The sequence below is a fragment of the Rhamphochromis longiceps genome, linkage group LG13 (genome assembly GCF_057381845.1).
Source record: "Rhamphochromis longiceps isolate RC_006_pf linkage group LG13, R_longiceps_female_GT1.1, whole genome shotgun sequence".
In the NCBI taxonomy this organism is placed as follows: Eukaryota; Metazoa; Chordata; class Actinopteri; order Cichliformes; family Cichlidae; genus Rhamphochromis; species Rhamphochromis longiceps.
The window spans coordinates 38,791,958-38,811,326 of NC_140569.1; the positions used below are offsets into that span (position 1 = coordinate 38,791,958).

Below are 19,369 nucleotides of genomic sequence, written 5' to 3' on the forward strand. Positions count from 1 at the left end.
TTTCTCAAAATTTCGAGTTAATAAGTTGAAATTTCGAGAAAATAACTCGAAATTTCGAGTTATGGATACTAGCTTTTTTGTTTTTATTTAGTGGCGGAAATGGGCTTCCATAGGAATTACACAAACACATTCTGGTGTAAAGTTTTGGTGATGGTTAAGTTAGGCACAGGCGACATATGTTGAACATAAATTTAAAAAATATATGCAAATGGAGATCGTAACACCACACTTGCAGGGATGATGAATACAAAAATCAAAAGAGTTGATGTTTGTGCAAAGTTCTGCTCAGATTGCCCCTCCATTTAAAGAAGACAGACGGTACGACTTAATTATGAGTTATAAATGATTAAAAAATACGCAAGATATAAACCACATCCATCAGCAGATCATAAAGACTATGAGTTATTGTTCGAAGAAGAAGGTACACTTAAGAAAAGAGAGCTGAGATGTCCCTCTGGATCTGTATGTGTGTTTACCGTTGTTATAGGGTAGAGTGGGTTCTGTATGGACAGCAGAAGCACTTTGTTCCCACTGTTGGGGTTGTCAGCATTTGTAGGCCTGGTGATTCTTTTGGATGTGGAATAATTAAAGTATGCTTGTTGACCTGATGACAAAATGAAAAATATAAACACAAACAGTATGCTACATTTGAGTATATGTTACCAAGTAAAAAGGAATGGAAGCAAAGACCTGCGATGTATACTGGCTCCTTGGCTCCACAGGACACACAGCGGTCTGCACTCTCCACTGCAGAGAATTCCACCAAGGCCTGACGCTTGAATGGCATCATCATCACATAACTGAAAACATACGCACAAACACCTGGATAAGACATGGACTGCTGAAAACTGTCTCCCCTTTATACAAGTTCCTTTGACGGGTCACTCTGGCAGCTATACTGCAGTTTTCTAATCTTATAAACAGCACATTTGTACAATGACTGAAACCAGCTTGTTGAATGAACAATGGGCTGTGAGGTGACTCATGACCATTGATTAATAATCATGAGTCCCATTCACAGAGAGTTGGGGAATGGCTGCAATCACAGCATTGTAAGATGGTGACAGATGTACCCTTAGGCCCCCTCCTCGATTCAGAGATGGTCTTTCCCTTTTCACGTAAATGGCCTCCTTGACTCAAACCAGCGTTGCTTCCTGTCCAGGATGTTACATCCTCATCATTGAAAGAGTGTCCACTGGCCTGTAGTGTGAATAGACTGCAGAGTCCTGGCCTGACGAGGTGGCTCTTCTGTGTTCTGCCATCCTCTTCGCCAGAGGTTGTTTGGTTTCCCCGATGTATAAATCATTGTCCTGGCACTTAACAGCATGTTATGTTACTATGTTACTATGTTACTATGTTACTCTGTTTGTGTCGGGGGACCCGATTCTTGGGGTGGACCGGTTTTTGGTGCAGTGTGTTTTGGGGTTTAAAAGCCACAGGGACGAATTGAGGATCAAAGCCAGAAACTTTAAGATGTTATAGGTGACAGAGTTGATCATACAGACAGTCGGTCTTAAAGGTGCACCCTGTTTATGTATCTTCGGTAAACTGTACAGACTTAGTGTAGCTTCCCCTGGGTACAGCCTGCTGTATGAGGTCCGGTCAATAGCCTTGTCTTGTTCTAATTGCTTCAGACACCCTCTTCCTGTAACCACTTCCTAGGTCCCCCTTTAGGGGCTCATAAGTATTTTTGTCACTGAGCAAAGACAAAATTTTCTCAGGAACATTTTGTCACTTTGTCTGGTTTAGCAAAGGTTGGGGAAACCTGCAGTCAGCTGAGCCTGAAGAAGTCACTTAGATAAGTGACAAAATGTTTCTCCCACTGAAAACGTCCAGATGAACAGAATCAACCTTTTGAGACTTACTTACCTGGATGACTAAGCATGCACCAAGACACTGTAAGCTTCAAGTCTCCCCACAACAGTATCATTAGAAGGCATAGCATATATCTTCACTAGTATTAAGATGATACCTAGCTTTATCTATCCATTAGGCTAGATAATACACATCAGTTAAACTGAAGAATGGTCATAAAGACATGGGTGACCTCGAATTTCCTGCTTTTAAATCCAGATAACATGGACGTTATTGTACTTGGCACCCAAAATCTTAACCAAATGCCTTCTCTGGACGACGTTACCTTGGCACCCCTTCACAGACAACGTCCAGAATCAACTTTCTGGGATTCTGGAAAGAATATTCACAGAAACAGCCCAGAAATAGTTATGACAACTTTTTAGCATGATACTCAAAAAGAACAAAGGTCAGAATTGCTGCCATCATCACTGATCTAAAAGAAGTAATTGATGCTGTTTGAGGACGCTTATAAGGCCATTTCCAAACAGCATGAAGTCCATCATTCCACAATCAGAAAAATTATTCACAAATTGAAAAAAATTGAAGACAACTGGCAGTCTTTCCAGTCTTCCAGATCCATCCATCCATCCATCCATCCATCCATCCTCATCCGCTTTATCCGAGGCCAGGTCGCGGGGGCAGCAGCCTAAGCAAAGAGGCCCAGACCTCCCTCTCCCCAGCCACCTCCTCCAGCTTATCCGGGGGAACACCAAGGCGTTCCCAGGCCAGCCGAGAGATATAATCTCTCCAGCGTGTCCTGGGTCTGCCCCGGGGCCTCCTCCCGGTGGGACATGCCTGGAACACCTCACCCAGGAGGCGCCCAGGAGGCATCCTTGTCAGATGCCCGAACCACCTCAGCTGGCTCCTTTCGATGTGGAGCAGCAGCTGCTCTACTCTGAGCCCCTCCCGGATGGCCGAACTTCTCACCCTATCTCTAAGGGAGAGGCCAGCCACCCTTCGGAGGAAACTTGCTTGTATTCGCGATCTCGTTCTTTCAGTCACTACCCACAGTTCATGGCCATAAGTGAGGGTAGAGACGTAGATCGACCGGTAAATTGAGAGCTTCGCTTTTACACTCAGCTCCCTCTTCACCATGACGGACCGGTGCAGCGTCCGCATTACTGCAGCTGCAGCCCCAATCCGTCTGTCGATCTCCGGCTCCCTTCTCCCATCACTCGCAAACAAGACCCCGAGATACTTGAACTCCTCCACTTGGGGCAGGAACTCATCCCCCCCTTGAATCGCTACCTTATCGTGGGTTTGTGTGTCCCAGGGATCCCAGGGGCTATGTTGTCTGGGGGCTTTTGCCCCCTGGTAGGGTCTCCCATGGCAAATTGGTCCTGGGTGAGGGACCAGACAAAGAGCGATTCAGAAGACCCTTATGAAGAGAACATCGAGGGAACAGTTTACCCTGCCCGGGATAGGGTTACCGGGGCCCCGCCCTGGAGCCAGGCCCGGGGAGGGTGCCCGAGGGCGAGCATCTGGTGGCCGGGCCTTAGTCCATGGGGCCTGGCCGGGCACAGCCCGAAGAGGAGACATGGGCCCATCCTCCCGCAGGCCCACCACCCGCAGGAGGCGCCATAGGGGTCGGGTGCATTGTGTACCAGGTGGCGGCCAGGAGCGGAGGCCCTGGTGGACTGACCCCCGGCTGCCAAGACTGGCAATAGGGACAGTCTTCCAGATGTATCTGCAAATTCACCCCAACGTCAGACTGTGCAGTTCTCAGAGAAACTGCAAAAACCCAAGGGCTACATCTCAGACTCTGCAGGCTTCAGAACACATGTTACATGATTCAGTTCATGACAGTCCTATCAGACTGTCATGAAAAGACTGTATAATTATAGCTTGGAGTGATGATTTGGGCTACTTTTGCAACCACAGTAGCTGAGCACTTTGGAAATAATTGAGACCACAAAACCCCTCTGTATGTCAAAGTATTGTATAATCAAATAAAAGGCCATCTGACCAACAGCTGAAGTTTAGTCAAAATTGGGTCATGCAGAACAACAACAGATATGTTACTGCTGTAGATAGGGGATGGCTGAAAAAAGAAAGGTCTTAAGACGTTGCAATGGTTCAGTCACTATCCAGAGCAATGCTGGAGCCCCGTCAAAGTGACCATCAGTTTTAATATGATATGTAAATACTGTAGTAGTTTTCTGACAAATGCATGCAGTTAAATTGTTGAAACAGTGTAGTTTCTAAAATGAAACCAATGAGCAGTTCCTTTTGAAACACCTGTGATTTTCTCTGTTGAATATTTATTATTGCTCATTAATTACACAAAAGTCTTTCCTATCTGATTACCTGATTAATCAATGGAGAAATCCCCAGAATACTCAATGACTAAAATAATCGATACCTGCAATCATCAAATGCATTCAAGGACACTTTCAAGTTTCAGATATCTTCAAAGCAGAAACACTCGAATAGTGTACACACTAGTTGCTGTCTCACCATATGGGTCCAAACTTTTCCAGGGCATCTATCAGGTCTGCCTCCACCACAGCCTCACACAGACCCCGAACGTGCACCACGGGACTGGGAGAGATACGATGGGAGTCCTCGCCATTATCCTGGAACACACACAGCCAGTCAGCCACAGTTATTCAATGATAGATGGACTGGTTCTTATATAATGCCTTGCCTCGGAAAAGGCCCATCTAGAGGAACACAATTAAAAATTCTGTATCTGATAACCCTTCAAATACAGCAGACGTTGTGTAAAAATGTACAATTTATCATCGGACAGAGACATCCTGCATTTAGTGCCTAAACCTGACCAAATTGATATAAAGATTAAATACAAATATTTCACAAACTGCTGTGAGACCACGTTGAACATTTCACGTGTTTCCTTTCTGGAAGTAAAAGACTGAAGAGTGATATGAGGAAGTAAAATGTGTTGTTGTTGCTGATTGTTTTGCCCGTCATTTAGTCAATAGGCCTATTACCAAATTGAATAATGAACTACAACAAGTTTAATTCAAATTCAATTTTATTTGCATAGAAAAAGTCTATTAGCACAAAGTGAGTGAGAAAGGTGACTGAAGAAGAAACACTCAATGCATCATGGGAGTCCCCCAGCAGCCTACGTCTATTGCAGCATAACTAAGGAAGGATTCAGGGTCACCTGGTCCAGCCCTAACTATATGCTTTAGCAAAAAGGAAAGTTTGAAGCCTAATCTTAAAAGTAGAGATAGTGTCTGTCTCCTGAATCCAAACTGGAAGCTGGTTCCACAGAAGATGAGTCTGAAAGCTGAAGGCTCTGCCTCCCTTCTACTTTTAAATACCTTAGGGACAACAAGTAAGTGCGAGAGTGAAGTGTTCTCTTGGGTGATAGAGTACTATAAGGTCTATCTCAATTTAGAAGCCTATATTAGAGGTTATCCAGGTCTTTGTCTTTAATACATTTCTGCAATTAGGAGGTAACACATACCTCCTAATTGCTATGTGTTATCTGGCATTATAGACCGATAAAGCTGGGTGTCATCTGCATAGCAGTGAAAATGTATGGTATGCCTTCTAATGACACCGTCAAAAGAAAACACTGAATAATGTAAACAAAACTGGGCCTAGCACTGAACCCTGTGGAACTCCATAATTAACCTCAATATGTGACTCTACATGAAAAAAGGAGTCTATCGGATAAATGTGATACAAACCACTGCAGCGCAGTACCTGTAATACCTACAGCATGTTCTAATCGCTCTAATAGGATATTATGGTCGACAGTATCGAACGTTGCACTGAGGTCTAGCAGGACAAGCACAGAGATGAGTCCACTGTCAGAGGCCATAAGAAGATCATTTGTAACCTTCACTAAAGCTGTTTCTGTGCTGTGATGAGCTCTGAAACCTGACTGAAACTCTTCCAATAAGCCATTCCTCTGCAGATGATCTGCAGACAACTACTCTTTCAAGGATGTTTGATATGAAAGGAAGGTTGGAGACTGAAAGAAATCCAGAAAGAAAGAACACCGCAAATAAAAAGGCCTCCACGGCAAAGACAAACTTTCAAAAAACAGAAAGTCTAGCAAAGTGTTGCTCAAGACCAGTTTAAAAATGACAAGAAAGTCTGGCTCCTTGGAAGGAAAATATACATGAAAATGAGAAGTAGCTTAAGACTTTTACACAGTAGTGTATATAAGTGTATAAAACACCTAAAATAAAGTTTTTTAAAAGAGTGATTTTTAAAGCAAAATGATGAATTACAGCCATTTTTATATGCAGTCCCTTATATTCTGAGGCACAAAGGAAAATATATCGAGTTTTTAAATACATTGATATATTTTTATACAAGATATGAGATGTGACAATATCATTTATATCAATATAGTCTATGTTACGTTATAATTATACTTGTGGAGCCGCAAGTTTGCCTCTCTTTCGTCCACTTCTGTCTCTACGCCTCGCCTCTCTCCTTCACTGAACATGACTCCCCATCGCTTCACCTGCAAGCAACGACAGGACGGACACAGCAGCTATCAAAGAGGAGCTGCTCGGTAAAAAGAAAACATTTGGAGATTACTATTTTAGTGCTACAGCGTTACTCTGTTTAAAGGGATGTTAACGCTATAGTTGCATTACCCGGGGCTATCTGTGGTAACTCGTTAACAGAGATTTGCCGCGTTAATGCAGTTATGACGTTAACGTCATTTTAACGAGATTAACGAAATCTGAAAAATCGACAGTGCGCCTCATGTTTGAATTCTGCTTGTGCTTACTGACCTCAAACCGATTTTATGTGGTAGGAGCCTCGCGGAGTAATACATATTGTGCTTCAACGTAATATTGTTGCTAATTATTTGGCATTATTGCAGCAAACCAGCCTATGAAATGGATGAAACACATCATTACTGGGTTCCAGCGCTACACAAGGGCCACTCCGAAATCCTTGCTTCAAACATACCACCATGCCAATCAGATTACTTCTTGCATGTGAGGGTGAAGGGGTGACCCTTCTGGATAAGACAGAGAAGGTTTGCTGTGTTTGGCGAACAGTGTGGTAGTAAAACCAGGGACAAATGAAAATCGCTACTGTTAAATATTATAAATATAAAATATGTTAAATATTAATAGCAGTAATTTTTCAGAAGATACAGTAAATTAAGTAGTGTTAGTAGTGGGTGATATCATGTAAATGCTGTCATGTGTAAACATTGTCTTTTATAAACTATAAATGACATCATTGTAACTGATGTGATTTTCTTTAAAGTGGTTTTAATTAAAGAAAAAAGGCAAACATTTGTTTGTTTCTTTATTCAACTTTTGAACAGTGGGACTCAGTCAGTACATATTCAGTAAATGTACATATACATATATAGTACATATTCAGTAAATGCAAATTATTTACACAGCAGTGCACTACAGGCATAAATCTAGACCCCTAGATAAAACATTATGGGTCATTCCCACAACCCACAGCTTTACTGTGTTCCAGCAAAGTATCCAATAGCAGTGACGACTCCTCCACAGTAGCAGGTGGGATTTTTCTGTTTTGAGGACGGCTCCTTTTACCTGTCACTACAGATGGTCTGTTTATGTTTTGATTGAGAGCCTTTTTTGGGCAGCTGAAGAGGAGACGTCTATCTTATGGCCAACCTCTGGCTGTATCTTGGTCACATTACCCAGCAAACCCCAGTATGAAGGTTCATCTGTAACAGTCCTGGTGCCATCTTCAACCTTCCCTGTGATGCTCACACTGACCCATGGCTGCAATGCTGGTTCATTCAGTCTTTGAGAGTGCAGGACCTGAAACATACAAAGTTAATTTAAAGACAAGAACTATAATGAGCCAAGGCCGACACAAATGTGTTTGATCTACTTTCTAATCCATTTATCACAAATGTAACAAAGTGTTTAGAAAGTTAGCACATACATGTCATTTTTCATTTCTTTATGTGTCCATCTATAGAACGCTGCAGGTTATAGTGTAAATCTGCCTGCAGAAAATGAACCTAAAGTATGTAATGCAAGGATGTCATCACTTTAGAGATGGAGAAAGCATAAAGTTTGACTTTAAGTGACAATTATGGACACGTAATATGATAAGGAGATTCTGCAGGTCATTGATCAATGTATAAAACTAAAATAAAATTTACTTTTAGTGACACACGATACAAACACGGAAGCAAGATGTATAATTAGGATTATTTATAATAAATATGAATAAATTAGTGTAATTTCTTTAACCATAGAGAATGAATAAATCCTTCAGGACAATGTCTCATCAATGCACTGAACTCACTGTGTTATCCCTCTAACAGCCTCCACATGTTCTCACTGTAGTTTCCCCCATGAATGAATTTATGCTATCACTAATCTGAATGTTTGCAGGGAAATCAAACGCATTTTACTCGCAGTACTCGAGCTGACTTACCTTTGTTTGAATGACGACGTACTCACAAATCTTGTACCCAATCTTTGGTGAATTGGATGTGTCCCTCCAGAGATCTATAATTGCGAAACTGGTTCACCTTGCATGCGCTGACTCCACAGACAAGGTACGAGAATATGTCAGGCTACGTCAATAGCAGTTGGTCTTCGGGGTTTCTACTCCACGGCCGTATTTCAAACAGGTCCACATTTCCAATGCACGCTATTTTCTGCAAGTACCGTCTCTTTGCATCCGGACGCAAGCTGTCTCTGTACCGTCCTTTTTCTTTTAAACTGCTTTTAAGCATGTTTCTAGCAACCGTCCTTCCAATACAGTGTCTTCGTTTTGATTTGTGGCCCAGAAAAATGGCGCCACGCTCCCACAATAGCTTGCGGCGTGACTTCAACTCCAAAGCCCTACAAGGACCACAAATGGCACCTGTAAGAGACACGGTTAGGAAGCGGATTCAAACTCCAGGCTGTCGGTCACGCAGTAGAACTTGGGAACAGAGCAGCTGTGAAATCTGTGTTTGTTATTATGCTCAGTGTCTGTTAGTTTACATTTTGACTGCACAGCTTTTTGTTGTGCACAAAAACAACATAGTTTTATTTTATTTATGGAGCATTATTATTTAATAAATATTGATCATTTATTTCTGAGTAATTGTTTCATGTACATCTGCGCTGTATGTTAATAAAAGTGCCTGTGTGACATCTGGGACACAACTTTGACTAAGAACTCTCTTTTCGTATATCGCCATCCAGCTAAAGAATATCGAGATATGAATTTTGGGCCACATCAGCCACCCCTACCTACAACTTGTCTGACATAGAGTTGATTAGCCTGGAACTGATTCTGAGCAAAGTTGCATAAATCAGTCTGCTGAAAAGTTAGACCCATTAGGGTTCATTAGGATAGAGAAAAAAATCTGCCTGTTCAAAGATGAAGCTAATAATATTACTCAACAATGGTATAAAGTGTGGAATATATAAGGTTTGTTTTCACAGCCAGTGTGTGGAATGCAGGAGAAAACAATCTAAATGTAACGAACTCAAATGTCTCACCTGTCAGAGGTGCCTGGTGACAGGTTTGTATATTTGCACACAGCCGGTGCTTCAGTGTGTCAGTTTATAATGGATGAACCTACTTGCAAAACCAGTCAGTGCTGCCTGTACGAAAATTAATCAGTGGAAGTTTGAAACAGTTGGGAATATCTTAATGTTTCGCTTTGAACCAGGAAATCAGGGGTCAGTGAAGGGCAGCAGCACTGGGATAAGCCAATCATGGAAGAAAGGTTTTGCTGTCACTGCTGAATTTAGGGGTAAGTGAAAACCAGAGGACAGAGAGAGAGATTCTAGTCACATGTTCAGTTTTCTCAACGTTTTTGTATCTTGTATATTTCCTCAGACATTCTCTTGTAAATTGTAATGTGCTCCCTGCTATATTGATATCATTATCTTTCTACTATCCAACCCATCCCCCGTCCTTCCTCTTTCTGTCCTTCTCATTCACATTGACATTCCTTTTAATCTATTTATAGAGGCAGATGGCTCATCTAAGTGTTTGGAGAGGAAAAACAGGGCATGAGACTAAATTTTCTTTCTGTTGACCAGGCTGCTGGCTTCTTTCTTTCAGGCATTTGAACAATGAAGCTATTATGTCTTTAACTACATGGCATGTGAACTGTTAAGGCTTTTATGAAGAAAAACACAGAATTATCATTTCTAAACTGGGCTATGCAATATTCATAACTGTAAAGTACTTTGATACAGGATTATATGCACACCTGCAGCTTGTTTCAATAAAATATGAAATAACTATAAGTTTCTCCTCTGCAATGATTTTATTTGCCGAACACCAATCAGTACCAGTATCAGCTGCTCTCCAATGAGTCTCTAACCCTGTGGATGAACTCCAACTCCTGTTTGTAGCAACAAAGCTAAATATGCTACTAAGAATAACTTTCCAGGTTATCTTCCCACGTCTCGGTAGGAGAAAGCATACAGCATTTAAGGTCGATGTTCCCATATGTGTTTTATTTCCCAACTACTCTAACAAAGAGGTTCAGATTATTATTGAGATGCAAAATGCTTCATTGCTTTAGTGACTGCATGAAGTCTTAATAATTCACACATATACATTTTCCTTCAGTGGGTTTTCTTGATAATTACTGTTGTAGCCTAGTCTCTGCTATCCTCCTTATACTCAAACCTAACTGTTCTGAGCTTTGATTATGATCTGTTAAATAAAAAGTCCAAACTGAATCCTCAATAATGTTGCTGTTAAATGCCCTGTGTACTATTATAAAATATTAAACAAGACCAACAGAACTGCTTCACTTACTTGACAGCCTGGTTCACTTGCTTTACGTACTCTGACTGCACACTGTGGGCTCACAGCAACAGCTTCCAGATTCAGCTGCCATATCTGAAACTCCAGAGCTTTTTATTAGCTTAGCTGATGAAGAAATAATCAAGCACCACCCACGGCCGCCCGTGTTACAGGTTCTGAGTCAACTGTCCACTGAAAGGCACTCTGGGAACTTCAGATGTACCGCTATAATTGTTCAATGATTAAGACAATGTTTTTGTTCACCCCCTTTAATTAAAGCTGAGATGAGCAACACAATAGCAAAATGACATCTATAACAATGATGCTGTGATAATATTTTAGTTCATCAGATAAACAGCACATTTAACAACACTGCGTTTGTGTTTTTAAACCAGGCACCATGTTTAGTGTACCAACGAGTTTGGCCCCAGTCACTGGCAGGGTTCGGGTGATGCTTCTCCTAGTATGACATGGACTTTACTTAGTTCTAATTCAGTTCCATGCCAGTTTTGTGCACAACTGGTCCTTTGTTAATTCAACCAGCTTTGGTGCTTAGCAGCTAAGCTATCTGGCCACTCCTAATGTTCCTCTCCGTTTCTTGTTTGAATTTCTCCTTGTGTTTCTTGCCTATTACTCAAACTGATTTTGCTTGGTAATTCAATATTTTTTTTAATTTTGTTTTGGGCTCCTCACCTTTATTTGATAGCGCATTGATGATTAACAGGAAAGTAGGGGGAGAAATTGGAGGAAGATATGCAGCAAAGGGCCTTATGTCTCAGTCGAGCCTGAGCTGCTGCATTCACGTATAAGACTATTATTATTATTATTATAATTTTATATGCATACATATATATATATACAGGGAGTGCAGAATTATTAGGCAAGTTGTATTTGTGAGGAATAATGTTATTATTGAACAACAACCATGTTCTCAATGAACCCAAAAAACTCATTAATATCAAAGCTGAATGTTTTTGGAAGTAGTTTTTAGTTTGTTTTTAGTTTTAGCTATTTTAGGGGGATATCTGTGTGTGCAGGTGACTATTACTGTGCATAATTATTAGGCAACTTAACAAAAACAAATATATACCCATTTCAATTATTTATTTTTACCAGTGAAACCAATATAACATCTCCACATTCACAAATATACATTTCTGACATTCAAAAACAAAACAAAAACAAATCAGCGACCAATATAGCCACCTTTCTTTGCAAGGACACTCAAAAGCCTGCCATCCATGGATTCTGTCAGTGTTTTGATCTGTTCACCATCAACATTGCGTGCAGCAGCAACCACAGCCTCCCAGACACTGTTCAGAGAGGTGTACTGTTTTCCCTCCTTGTAAATCTCACATTTGATGATGGACCACAGGTTCTCAATGGGGTTCAGATCAGGTGAACAAGGAGGCCATGTCATTAGTTTTTCTTCTTTTATACCCTTTCTTGCAGCCACGCTGTGGAGTACTTGGACGCGTGTGATGGAGCATTGTCCTGCATGGAAATCATGTTTTTCTTGAAGGATGCAGACTTCTTCCTGTACCACTGCTTGAAGAAGGTGTCTTCCAGAAACTGGCAGTAGGACTGGGAGTTGAGCTTGACTCCATCCTCAACCCGAAAAGGCCCCACAAGCTCATCTTTGATGATACCAGCCCAAACCAGTACTCCACCTCCACCTTGCTGGCGTCTGAGTGGGACTGGAGCTCTCTGCCCTTTACCAATCCAGCCACGGGCCCATCCATCTGGCCCATCAAGACTCACTCTCATTTCATCAGTCCATAAAACCTTAGAAAAACCAGTCTTGAGATATTTCTTGGCCCAGTCTTGACGTTTCAGCTTGTGTGTCTTGTTCAGTGGTGGTCGTCTTTCAGCCTTTCTTACCTTGGCCATGTCTCTGAGTATTGCACACCTTGTGCTTTTGGGCACTCCAGTGATGTTGCAGCTCTGAAATATGGCCAAACTGGTGGCAAGTGGCATCTTGGCAGCTGCACGCTTGACTTTTCTCAGTTCATGGGCAGTTATTTGGCGCCGTGGTTTTTCCACACGCTTCTTGCGACCCTGTTGACTATTTTGAATGAAACTCTTGATTGTTCGATGATCACGCTTCAGAAGCTTTGCAATTTTGAGACTGCTGCATCCCTCTGCAAGATATCTCACTATTTTTGACTTTTCCGAGCCTGTCAAGTCCTTCTTTTGACCCATTTTGCCAAAGGAAAGGACGTTGCCTAATAATTATGCACACCTGATATAGGGTGTTGATGTCATTAGACCACACCCCTTCTACATACATATACATATATATACATATACATATATATACATATACATATATACACACATACACATATATGTACATACATATACACATATATACATACATATATACATATATATACATACATATACATACATATATACACATATATATACACATACACACCCAGCACGCCCCTGCGGGCGGTTTATCCTTCAAGCTCGGGTCCTCTACCAGAGGCCTGGGAGCTTGAGGGTCCTGCGCAGTATCTTAGCTGTTCCCAGGACTGCGCTCTTCTGGACAGAGATCTCCGATGTTGTTCCCGGGATCTGCTGGAGCCACTCGCCTAGCTTGGGAGTCACCGCACCTAGTGCTCCGATTACCACGGGGACCACCGTTACCTTCACCCTCCACATCCTCTCGAGCTCTTCTCTGAGCCCTTGGTATTTCTCCAGCTTCTCGTGTTCCTTCTTCCTGATATTGCTGTCATTCGGAACCGCTACATCAATCACTACGGCCGTCTGCTTCTGTTTGTCTACCACCACTATGTCCGGTTGGTTAGCCACCACCATTTTGTCCGTCTGTATCTGGAAGTCCCACAGGATCTTAGCTCGGTCATTCTCCACCACCCTTGGGGGCATCTCCCATTTTGACCTCGGGACTTCCAGGTTATACTCGGCACAGATGTTCCTGTACACTATGCCGGCCACTTGGTTATGGCGTTCCATGTATGCCTTGCCTGCTAGCATCTTGCACCCTGCTGTTATGTGCTGGATTGTCTCTGGGGCATCTTTACACAGCCTGCACCTGGGGTCTTGCCTGGTGTGATAGACCCCAGCCTCTATGGATCTTGTGCTCAGAGCTTGTTCTTGTGCTGCCATGATTAGTGCCTCTGTGCTGTCTTTCAGTCCAGCTTTGTCCAGCACTGGTAGGATTTCTGGATATCAGCCACCTCCTCTATCTGCCGGTGGTACATACCGTGCAGGGGCCTGTCCTTCCATGATGGTTCCTCGTCTCCCTCCTCTTTCTTGGGTTTCTGCTGCCTGAGGTATTCACTGAGCACTCGGTCAGTTGGGGCCATCTTCCCAATGTATTCTTGGATGTTCGTTGTCTCATCCTGGACTGTGGTGCTGACACTCACCAGTCCCCGGCCCCCTTCCTTCCGCTTAGCGTACAGCCTCAGGGTGCTGGACTTGGGGTGAAACCCTCCATGCATGGTAAGGAGCTTTCTTGTCTTTATGTCAGTGGCTTCTATCTCCTCCTTTGGCCAGCCTATTACCCCAGCAGGGTACCTGATCACGGGCAGGGCGTACATGTTGATGGCCCGGATCTTGTTCTTACCATTCAGCTGACTCCTCAGGACTTGCCTGACCCTCTGCAGGTACTTGGTGGTTGCAGCTTTTCCAGCGGCCTCTTCATGGTTCCCATTCGCCTGCGGGATCCCCAAGTACTTGTACCGTATTTTCACGACCATAAGACGCACTGTACTAAAAGGCGCAGTCTCAGTTATGTGTGCCATTACTGTATTTAACACACACATAAGGCGCACTGGATCATAGGGCGCATACAAGTACCGTATGCGTATTTAAAAATAAAGCGGGAGCAAACCTGAGTTCGGTACCTTACTCACATTTTTATTACCAGTAATCGTCATCATCAACAACACACAAGCATACAAGTGTGCGTATTTAAAAATAAAGCAGGAGCAAAACAAAGTTTGGTACTCACATTTTTATCATCAATCAAACCCATCGAAGTCCTCATCCTCTGTGTCTGAATTGAACAGCTGCGCTAAATCGCCATCAAACATGCCAGGTTCACTTTCTTCACCGTCAGAGTCACTTTCCGTGCCGTGCGGCTCCTCGGAAATGATGCCGGCTTTTGCGAAAGCTCGAACAACAGTGCCAGCAGACATGTTAGCCCAAGCATCTACAATCCATTCGCAAATTGTGGCGTAACTCGCCCGGCGCTGCCTTCCACTCTTGGTGAAACTGTGGTCTCCATCGGTCATCCATCGCTCCCAGGCCGCTCGCAGCCTTACTTTGAACGGGCGGTTCACACCGATGTCCAGCCGTTGGAGATCCTTTGTCAGGCCTCCCGGAATGACAGCAAGCTCACAGTTAATTTGTTTCACTAGTTTTTTCACATCGGCTGTGAGATGGGCACGCATAGAGTCACAGATTAAGAGCGATGGTGATGCGTGGAAAAAACCACCTGGTCTCCTTACATACACCTCCCTCAGCCACTCTTTCATCATTTCCTCATCCATCCAGCCCTTTTCATTTGCCTTAATGATGATTCCTGCTGGAAACTTCTCTTTAGGCAAAGTCTTTCTCTTAAAAATCACCATAGGCGGCAGTTTCTGTCCATTAGCATGGCAGCCAAGCACAACAGTAAAAGAAGACTTTTCATACCCCGTTGTGCGTATCGCTACCGTGCTGGTCCCCTTCTTCTCCACAGTGTGACTCACCGGGATGTCAAAAGTGAGCGGGACCTCGTCCATGTTTGTGATGTGGCTGGGCTGGATGTTTTTGTCGCCGATGTGTTTGCTGCAGTAGGAGCGGAAGTTGGCCAGCTTTTCCTTATAATCCGCTGGAAGTTGCTGCGCTACCGTAGTCCTGGTCCGGATGGAAAAATGGCACCGTTTCATAAAAAGTGAAAGTGAAACTGCTTTTAGCCGAATGGTGACCGTCGAAACGCTTCTCCCGCTCGTTCTTTGCTCGATGATCCACCGCTCGAGTCTTTCCTCCAACTCGAGCCACCTCGCCTTATGTCCGCGAAAACTCAGCTGCGTTTTCTTGACCTGCCGGAGCTTGTTTTCTAGCTTCCTCCATTTGCGAACCATCGATTCGTTAATCTTAAATTCTCTCGCCGCTGCTCGATTTCCATGTTCCTCCGCGTAGCTGATGGCCTTCAGTTTAAACTGTGCTTCATAAGCGTGTCTCTTTGCCATTTTCAGGGTTGCGCCCACACTTCACCCTTTAGCGTTCTCATGGTGTTCTCTACTACGTCCTCCTTACAACACACAGGGCGCACTGCGCTATAGGGCGCGCCGTACTTTTTGAAGAAAATCTAAGACTTTTAAGTGCGCCTTATGGTCGTGAAAATACGGTAACTGTCCTCTATGTCTGCAATGTTGCCTTCTGGTAGTTCAATCCCCTCAGTTCTGACTACCTTCCCTCTCTTTGTTACCATCCGACTACACTTCTCCAGTCCGAACGACATTCCAATGTCATTGCTGTATAGCCTGGTAGTGTGGATCAGTGAATCGATGTCTCGTTCACTCTTGGCATACAGCTTGATGTCATCCATGTACAGGAGGTGGCTGACAACTGCTCCGTTCCGTAGTCGGTATCCGTAGCCAGTCTTGTTAATGATCTCACTGAGGGGGTTCAGGCCTATGCAGAACAGCAGTGGGGACAGAGCATCTCCTTGGTAGATCCCGCACTTGATGGTGACTTGTGCTATGGGCTTGGAGTTGGCCTCTAGTGTTGTACGCCACATCCCCATTGAGTTCCTGATGAAGGCTCTTAGGGTCCCATTGATCTTGTACAATTCTAGGCATTCCAGTATCCAGCTGTGGGGCATTGAGTCATAGGCCTTCTTGTAATCAATCCAGGCAGTGCACAGGTTGGTCAGTCTGGTCTTGCAGTCTCGGCTGATTGTTCTGTCTACCAGTAGCTGGTGTTTTGCGCCTCTGGTATTCTTGCCAATTCCTTTCTGTGTCCCGCTCATGTATTGACCCATGTGCCTGTTCATCTTAGCCGATATGATGCCTGACAGGAGCTTCCATGTAGTACTGAGGCAGGTTATTGGTCGGTAGTTGGAGGGGACCGGTCCCTTCTTGGGGTCCTTGGGGATCAGGACCGTCCGGCCTTCAGTTAGCCATTCCGGGTGTTTCTCGTTAACTAGCAGCCAGACGCTCGTGGAGTGCAGTCAGCTTCTTTAGCCAGTAGGCATGAACCATGTCGAGACCCTTTCTTGGATATCTGCCACTGTGATGGTTACTGGACCCTGTTCAGGGAGGTCGCTGTGGTCTGCCCTCAGATCCTCTAGCCACTGAGCATTGCCGTTATGGGTTGCATCCTTCTCCCATATGCTCTTCCAGTATTGCTCCGTCTCCAGCCTTGGTGGTGCTGTTCTCTTATTGTTCCCTTGCCACTGAGAGTACACCTTTGCTGGTTCTGTGGAGAACAGCTGGTTTATTCTCCTGCCTTCTATCTCTCTGGTGTACCTCCTCAAGCGGCTGGCCAAGGCTGTGAGTCTTTGCTTGGCAGTTTCCAAGGCCTCAGGTATGGACAGCTTGCTGTATTTCTTAGGCACCTTATTTATATATATATATATAAAAAAAAAAAAACACCCAGCACGCCCCTGCGGGCGGTTTATCCTTCAAGCTCGGGTCCTCTACCAGAGGCCTGGGAGCTTGAGGGTCCTGCGCAGTATCTTAGCTGTTCCCAGGACTGCGCTCTTCTGGACAGAGATCTCCGATGTTATTCCCGGGATCTGCTGGAGCCACTCGCCTAGCTTGGGAGTCACCGCACCTAGTGCTCCGATTACCACGGGGACCACCGTTACCTTCACCCTCCACATCCTCTCGAGCTCTTCTCTGAGCCCTTGGTATTTCTCCAGCTTCTCGTGTTCCTTCTTCCTGATATTGCTGTCATTCGGAACCGCTACATCGATCACTACAGCCGTCTTCTTCTGTTTGTCTACCACCACTATGTCCGGTTGGTTAGCCACCACCATTTTGTCCGTCTGTATCTGGAAGTCCCACAGGATCTTAGCTCGGTCATTCTCCACCACCCTTGGGGGCATCTCCCATTTTGACCTCGGGACTTCCAGGTTATACTCGGCACAGATGTTCCTGTACACTATGCCGGCCACTTGGTTATGGCGTTCCATGTATGCCTTGCCTGCTAGCATCTTGCACCCTGCTGTTATGTGCTGGATTGTCTCTGGGGCATCTTTACACAGCCTGCACCTGGGGTCTTGCCTGGTGTGATAGACCCCAGCCTCTATGGATCTTGTGCTCAGAGCTTGTTCTTGTGCTGCCATGATTAGTGCCTCTGTGCTGTCTTTCAGTCCAGCTTTGTCCAGCACTGGTAGGATTTCTGGATATCAGCCACCTCCTCTATCTGCCGGTGGTACATACCGTGCAGGGCTCTGTCCTTCCATGATGGTTCCTCGTCTCCCTCCTCTTTCTTGGGTTTCTGCTGCCTGAGGTATTCACTGAGCACTCGGTCAGTTGGGGCCATCTTCCCAATGTATTCTTGGATGTTCGTTGTCTCATCCTGGACTGTGGTGCTGACACTCACCAGTCCCCGGCCCCCTTCCTTCCGCTTAGCGTACAGCCTCAGGGTGCTGGACTTGGGGTGAAACCCTCCATGCATGGTAAGGAGCTTTCTTGTCTTTATGTCAGTGGCTTCTATCTCCTCCTTTGGCCAGCCTATTACCCCAGCAGGGTACCTGATCACGGGTAGGGCGTACGTGTTGATTGCCCGGATCTTGTTCTTACCATTCAGCTGACTCCTCAGGACTTGCCTGACCCTCTGCAGGTACTTGGTGGTTGCAGCTTTTCTAGCGGCCTCTTCATGGTTCCCATTCGCCTGCGGGATCCCCATGTACTTGTAACTGTCCTCTATGTCTGCAATGTTGCCTTCTGGTAGTTCAATCCCCTCAGTTCTGACTACCTTCCCTCTCTTTGTTACCATCCGGCTACACTTCTCCAGTCCGAACGACATTCCAATGTCATTGCTGTATAGCCTGGTAGTGTGGATCAGTGAATCGATGTCTCGTTCACTCTTGGCATACAGCTTGATGTCATCCATGTACAGGAGGTGGCTGACAACTGCTCCGTTCCGTAGTCGGTATCCGTAGCCAGTCTTGTTAATGATCTCACTGAGGGGGTTCAGGCCTATGCAGAACAGCAGTGGGGACAGAGCATCTCCTTGGTAGATCCCGCACTTGATGGTGACTTGTGCTATGGGCTTGGAGTTGGCCTCCATGTGTATGTATATATACACATATATATATACATACACATATATATATACATATATACACATATATATGTGTATACATATATATGTGTATATATGTATATATGTATACATATATATATATGTATATGTATACATATGTGTATATATATATATATATATATATATATATATATATATATATATATATATATATATATATATATATATATATATATACACACATATATATATAGAGTTTAACTGGGAAACATGTCACGGTTCTGGGTAATGTTGACCCAGCTTTCTGTTTTTCATGCTTTGGTGTTTTTCTAGATTATTATTTATGATTTGATTTATCAGTGATACTGTTTTGATTATGATGATTATTTAGTAGACTTTGGTCAGTGTCAAGTCTGTCTCTCTCTGTCTAGTCCGTGTCTTAGTAAAGTGTGTTTTGTTTCCTGTTTTACTTTGAAGGTTCTTGTTCCTGTCTGATGTCAGTGTTCCAGCTTTGCTCTCCCTGTCTCGTTAGGTCTTATTTCTCCCAGCTGTGTCCCCCTTCTGTCTC

General features: G+C 44.0%; 1 protein-coding gene across 1 annotated transcript in view; it reads right to left on the reverse strand.

Moving 5' to 3' along the window:
* Positions 1 to 19,369, reverse strand: part of LOC146656468 (heterogeneous nuclear ribonucleoprotein L-like) — a 77,731-nt gene that overhangs the window by 46,408 nt on the left and 11,954 nt on the right. Inside the window, exons 2-4 of the mRNA XM_085427212.1 lie at positions 4,315 to 4,433; positions 691 to 800; positions 477 to 604 (exon numbers count right to left, since the gene is read on the reverse strand). Coding sequence (XP_085283338.1) covers positions 477 to 604; positions 691 to 800; positions 4,315 to 4,433 — 357 coding nt within the window. The remainder of the gene's footprint in view (positions 1 to 476; positions 605 to 690; positions 801 to 4,314; positions 4,434 to 19,369) is intronic.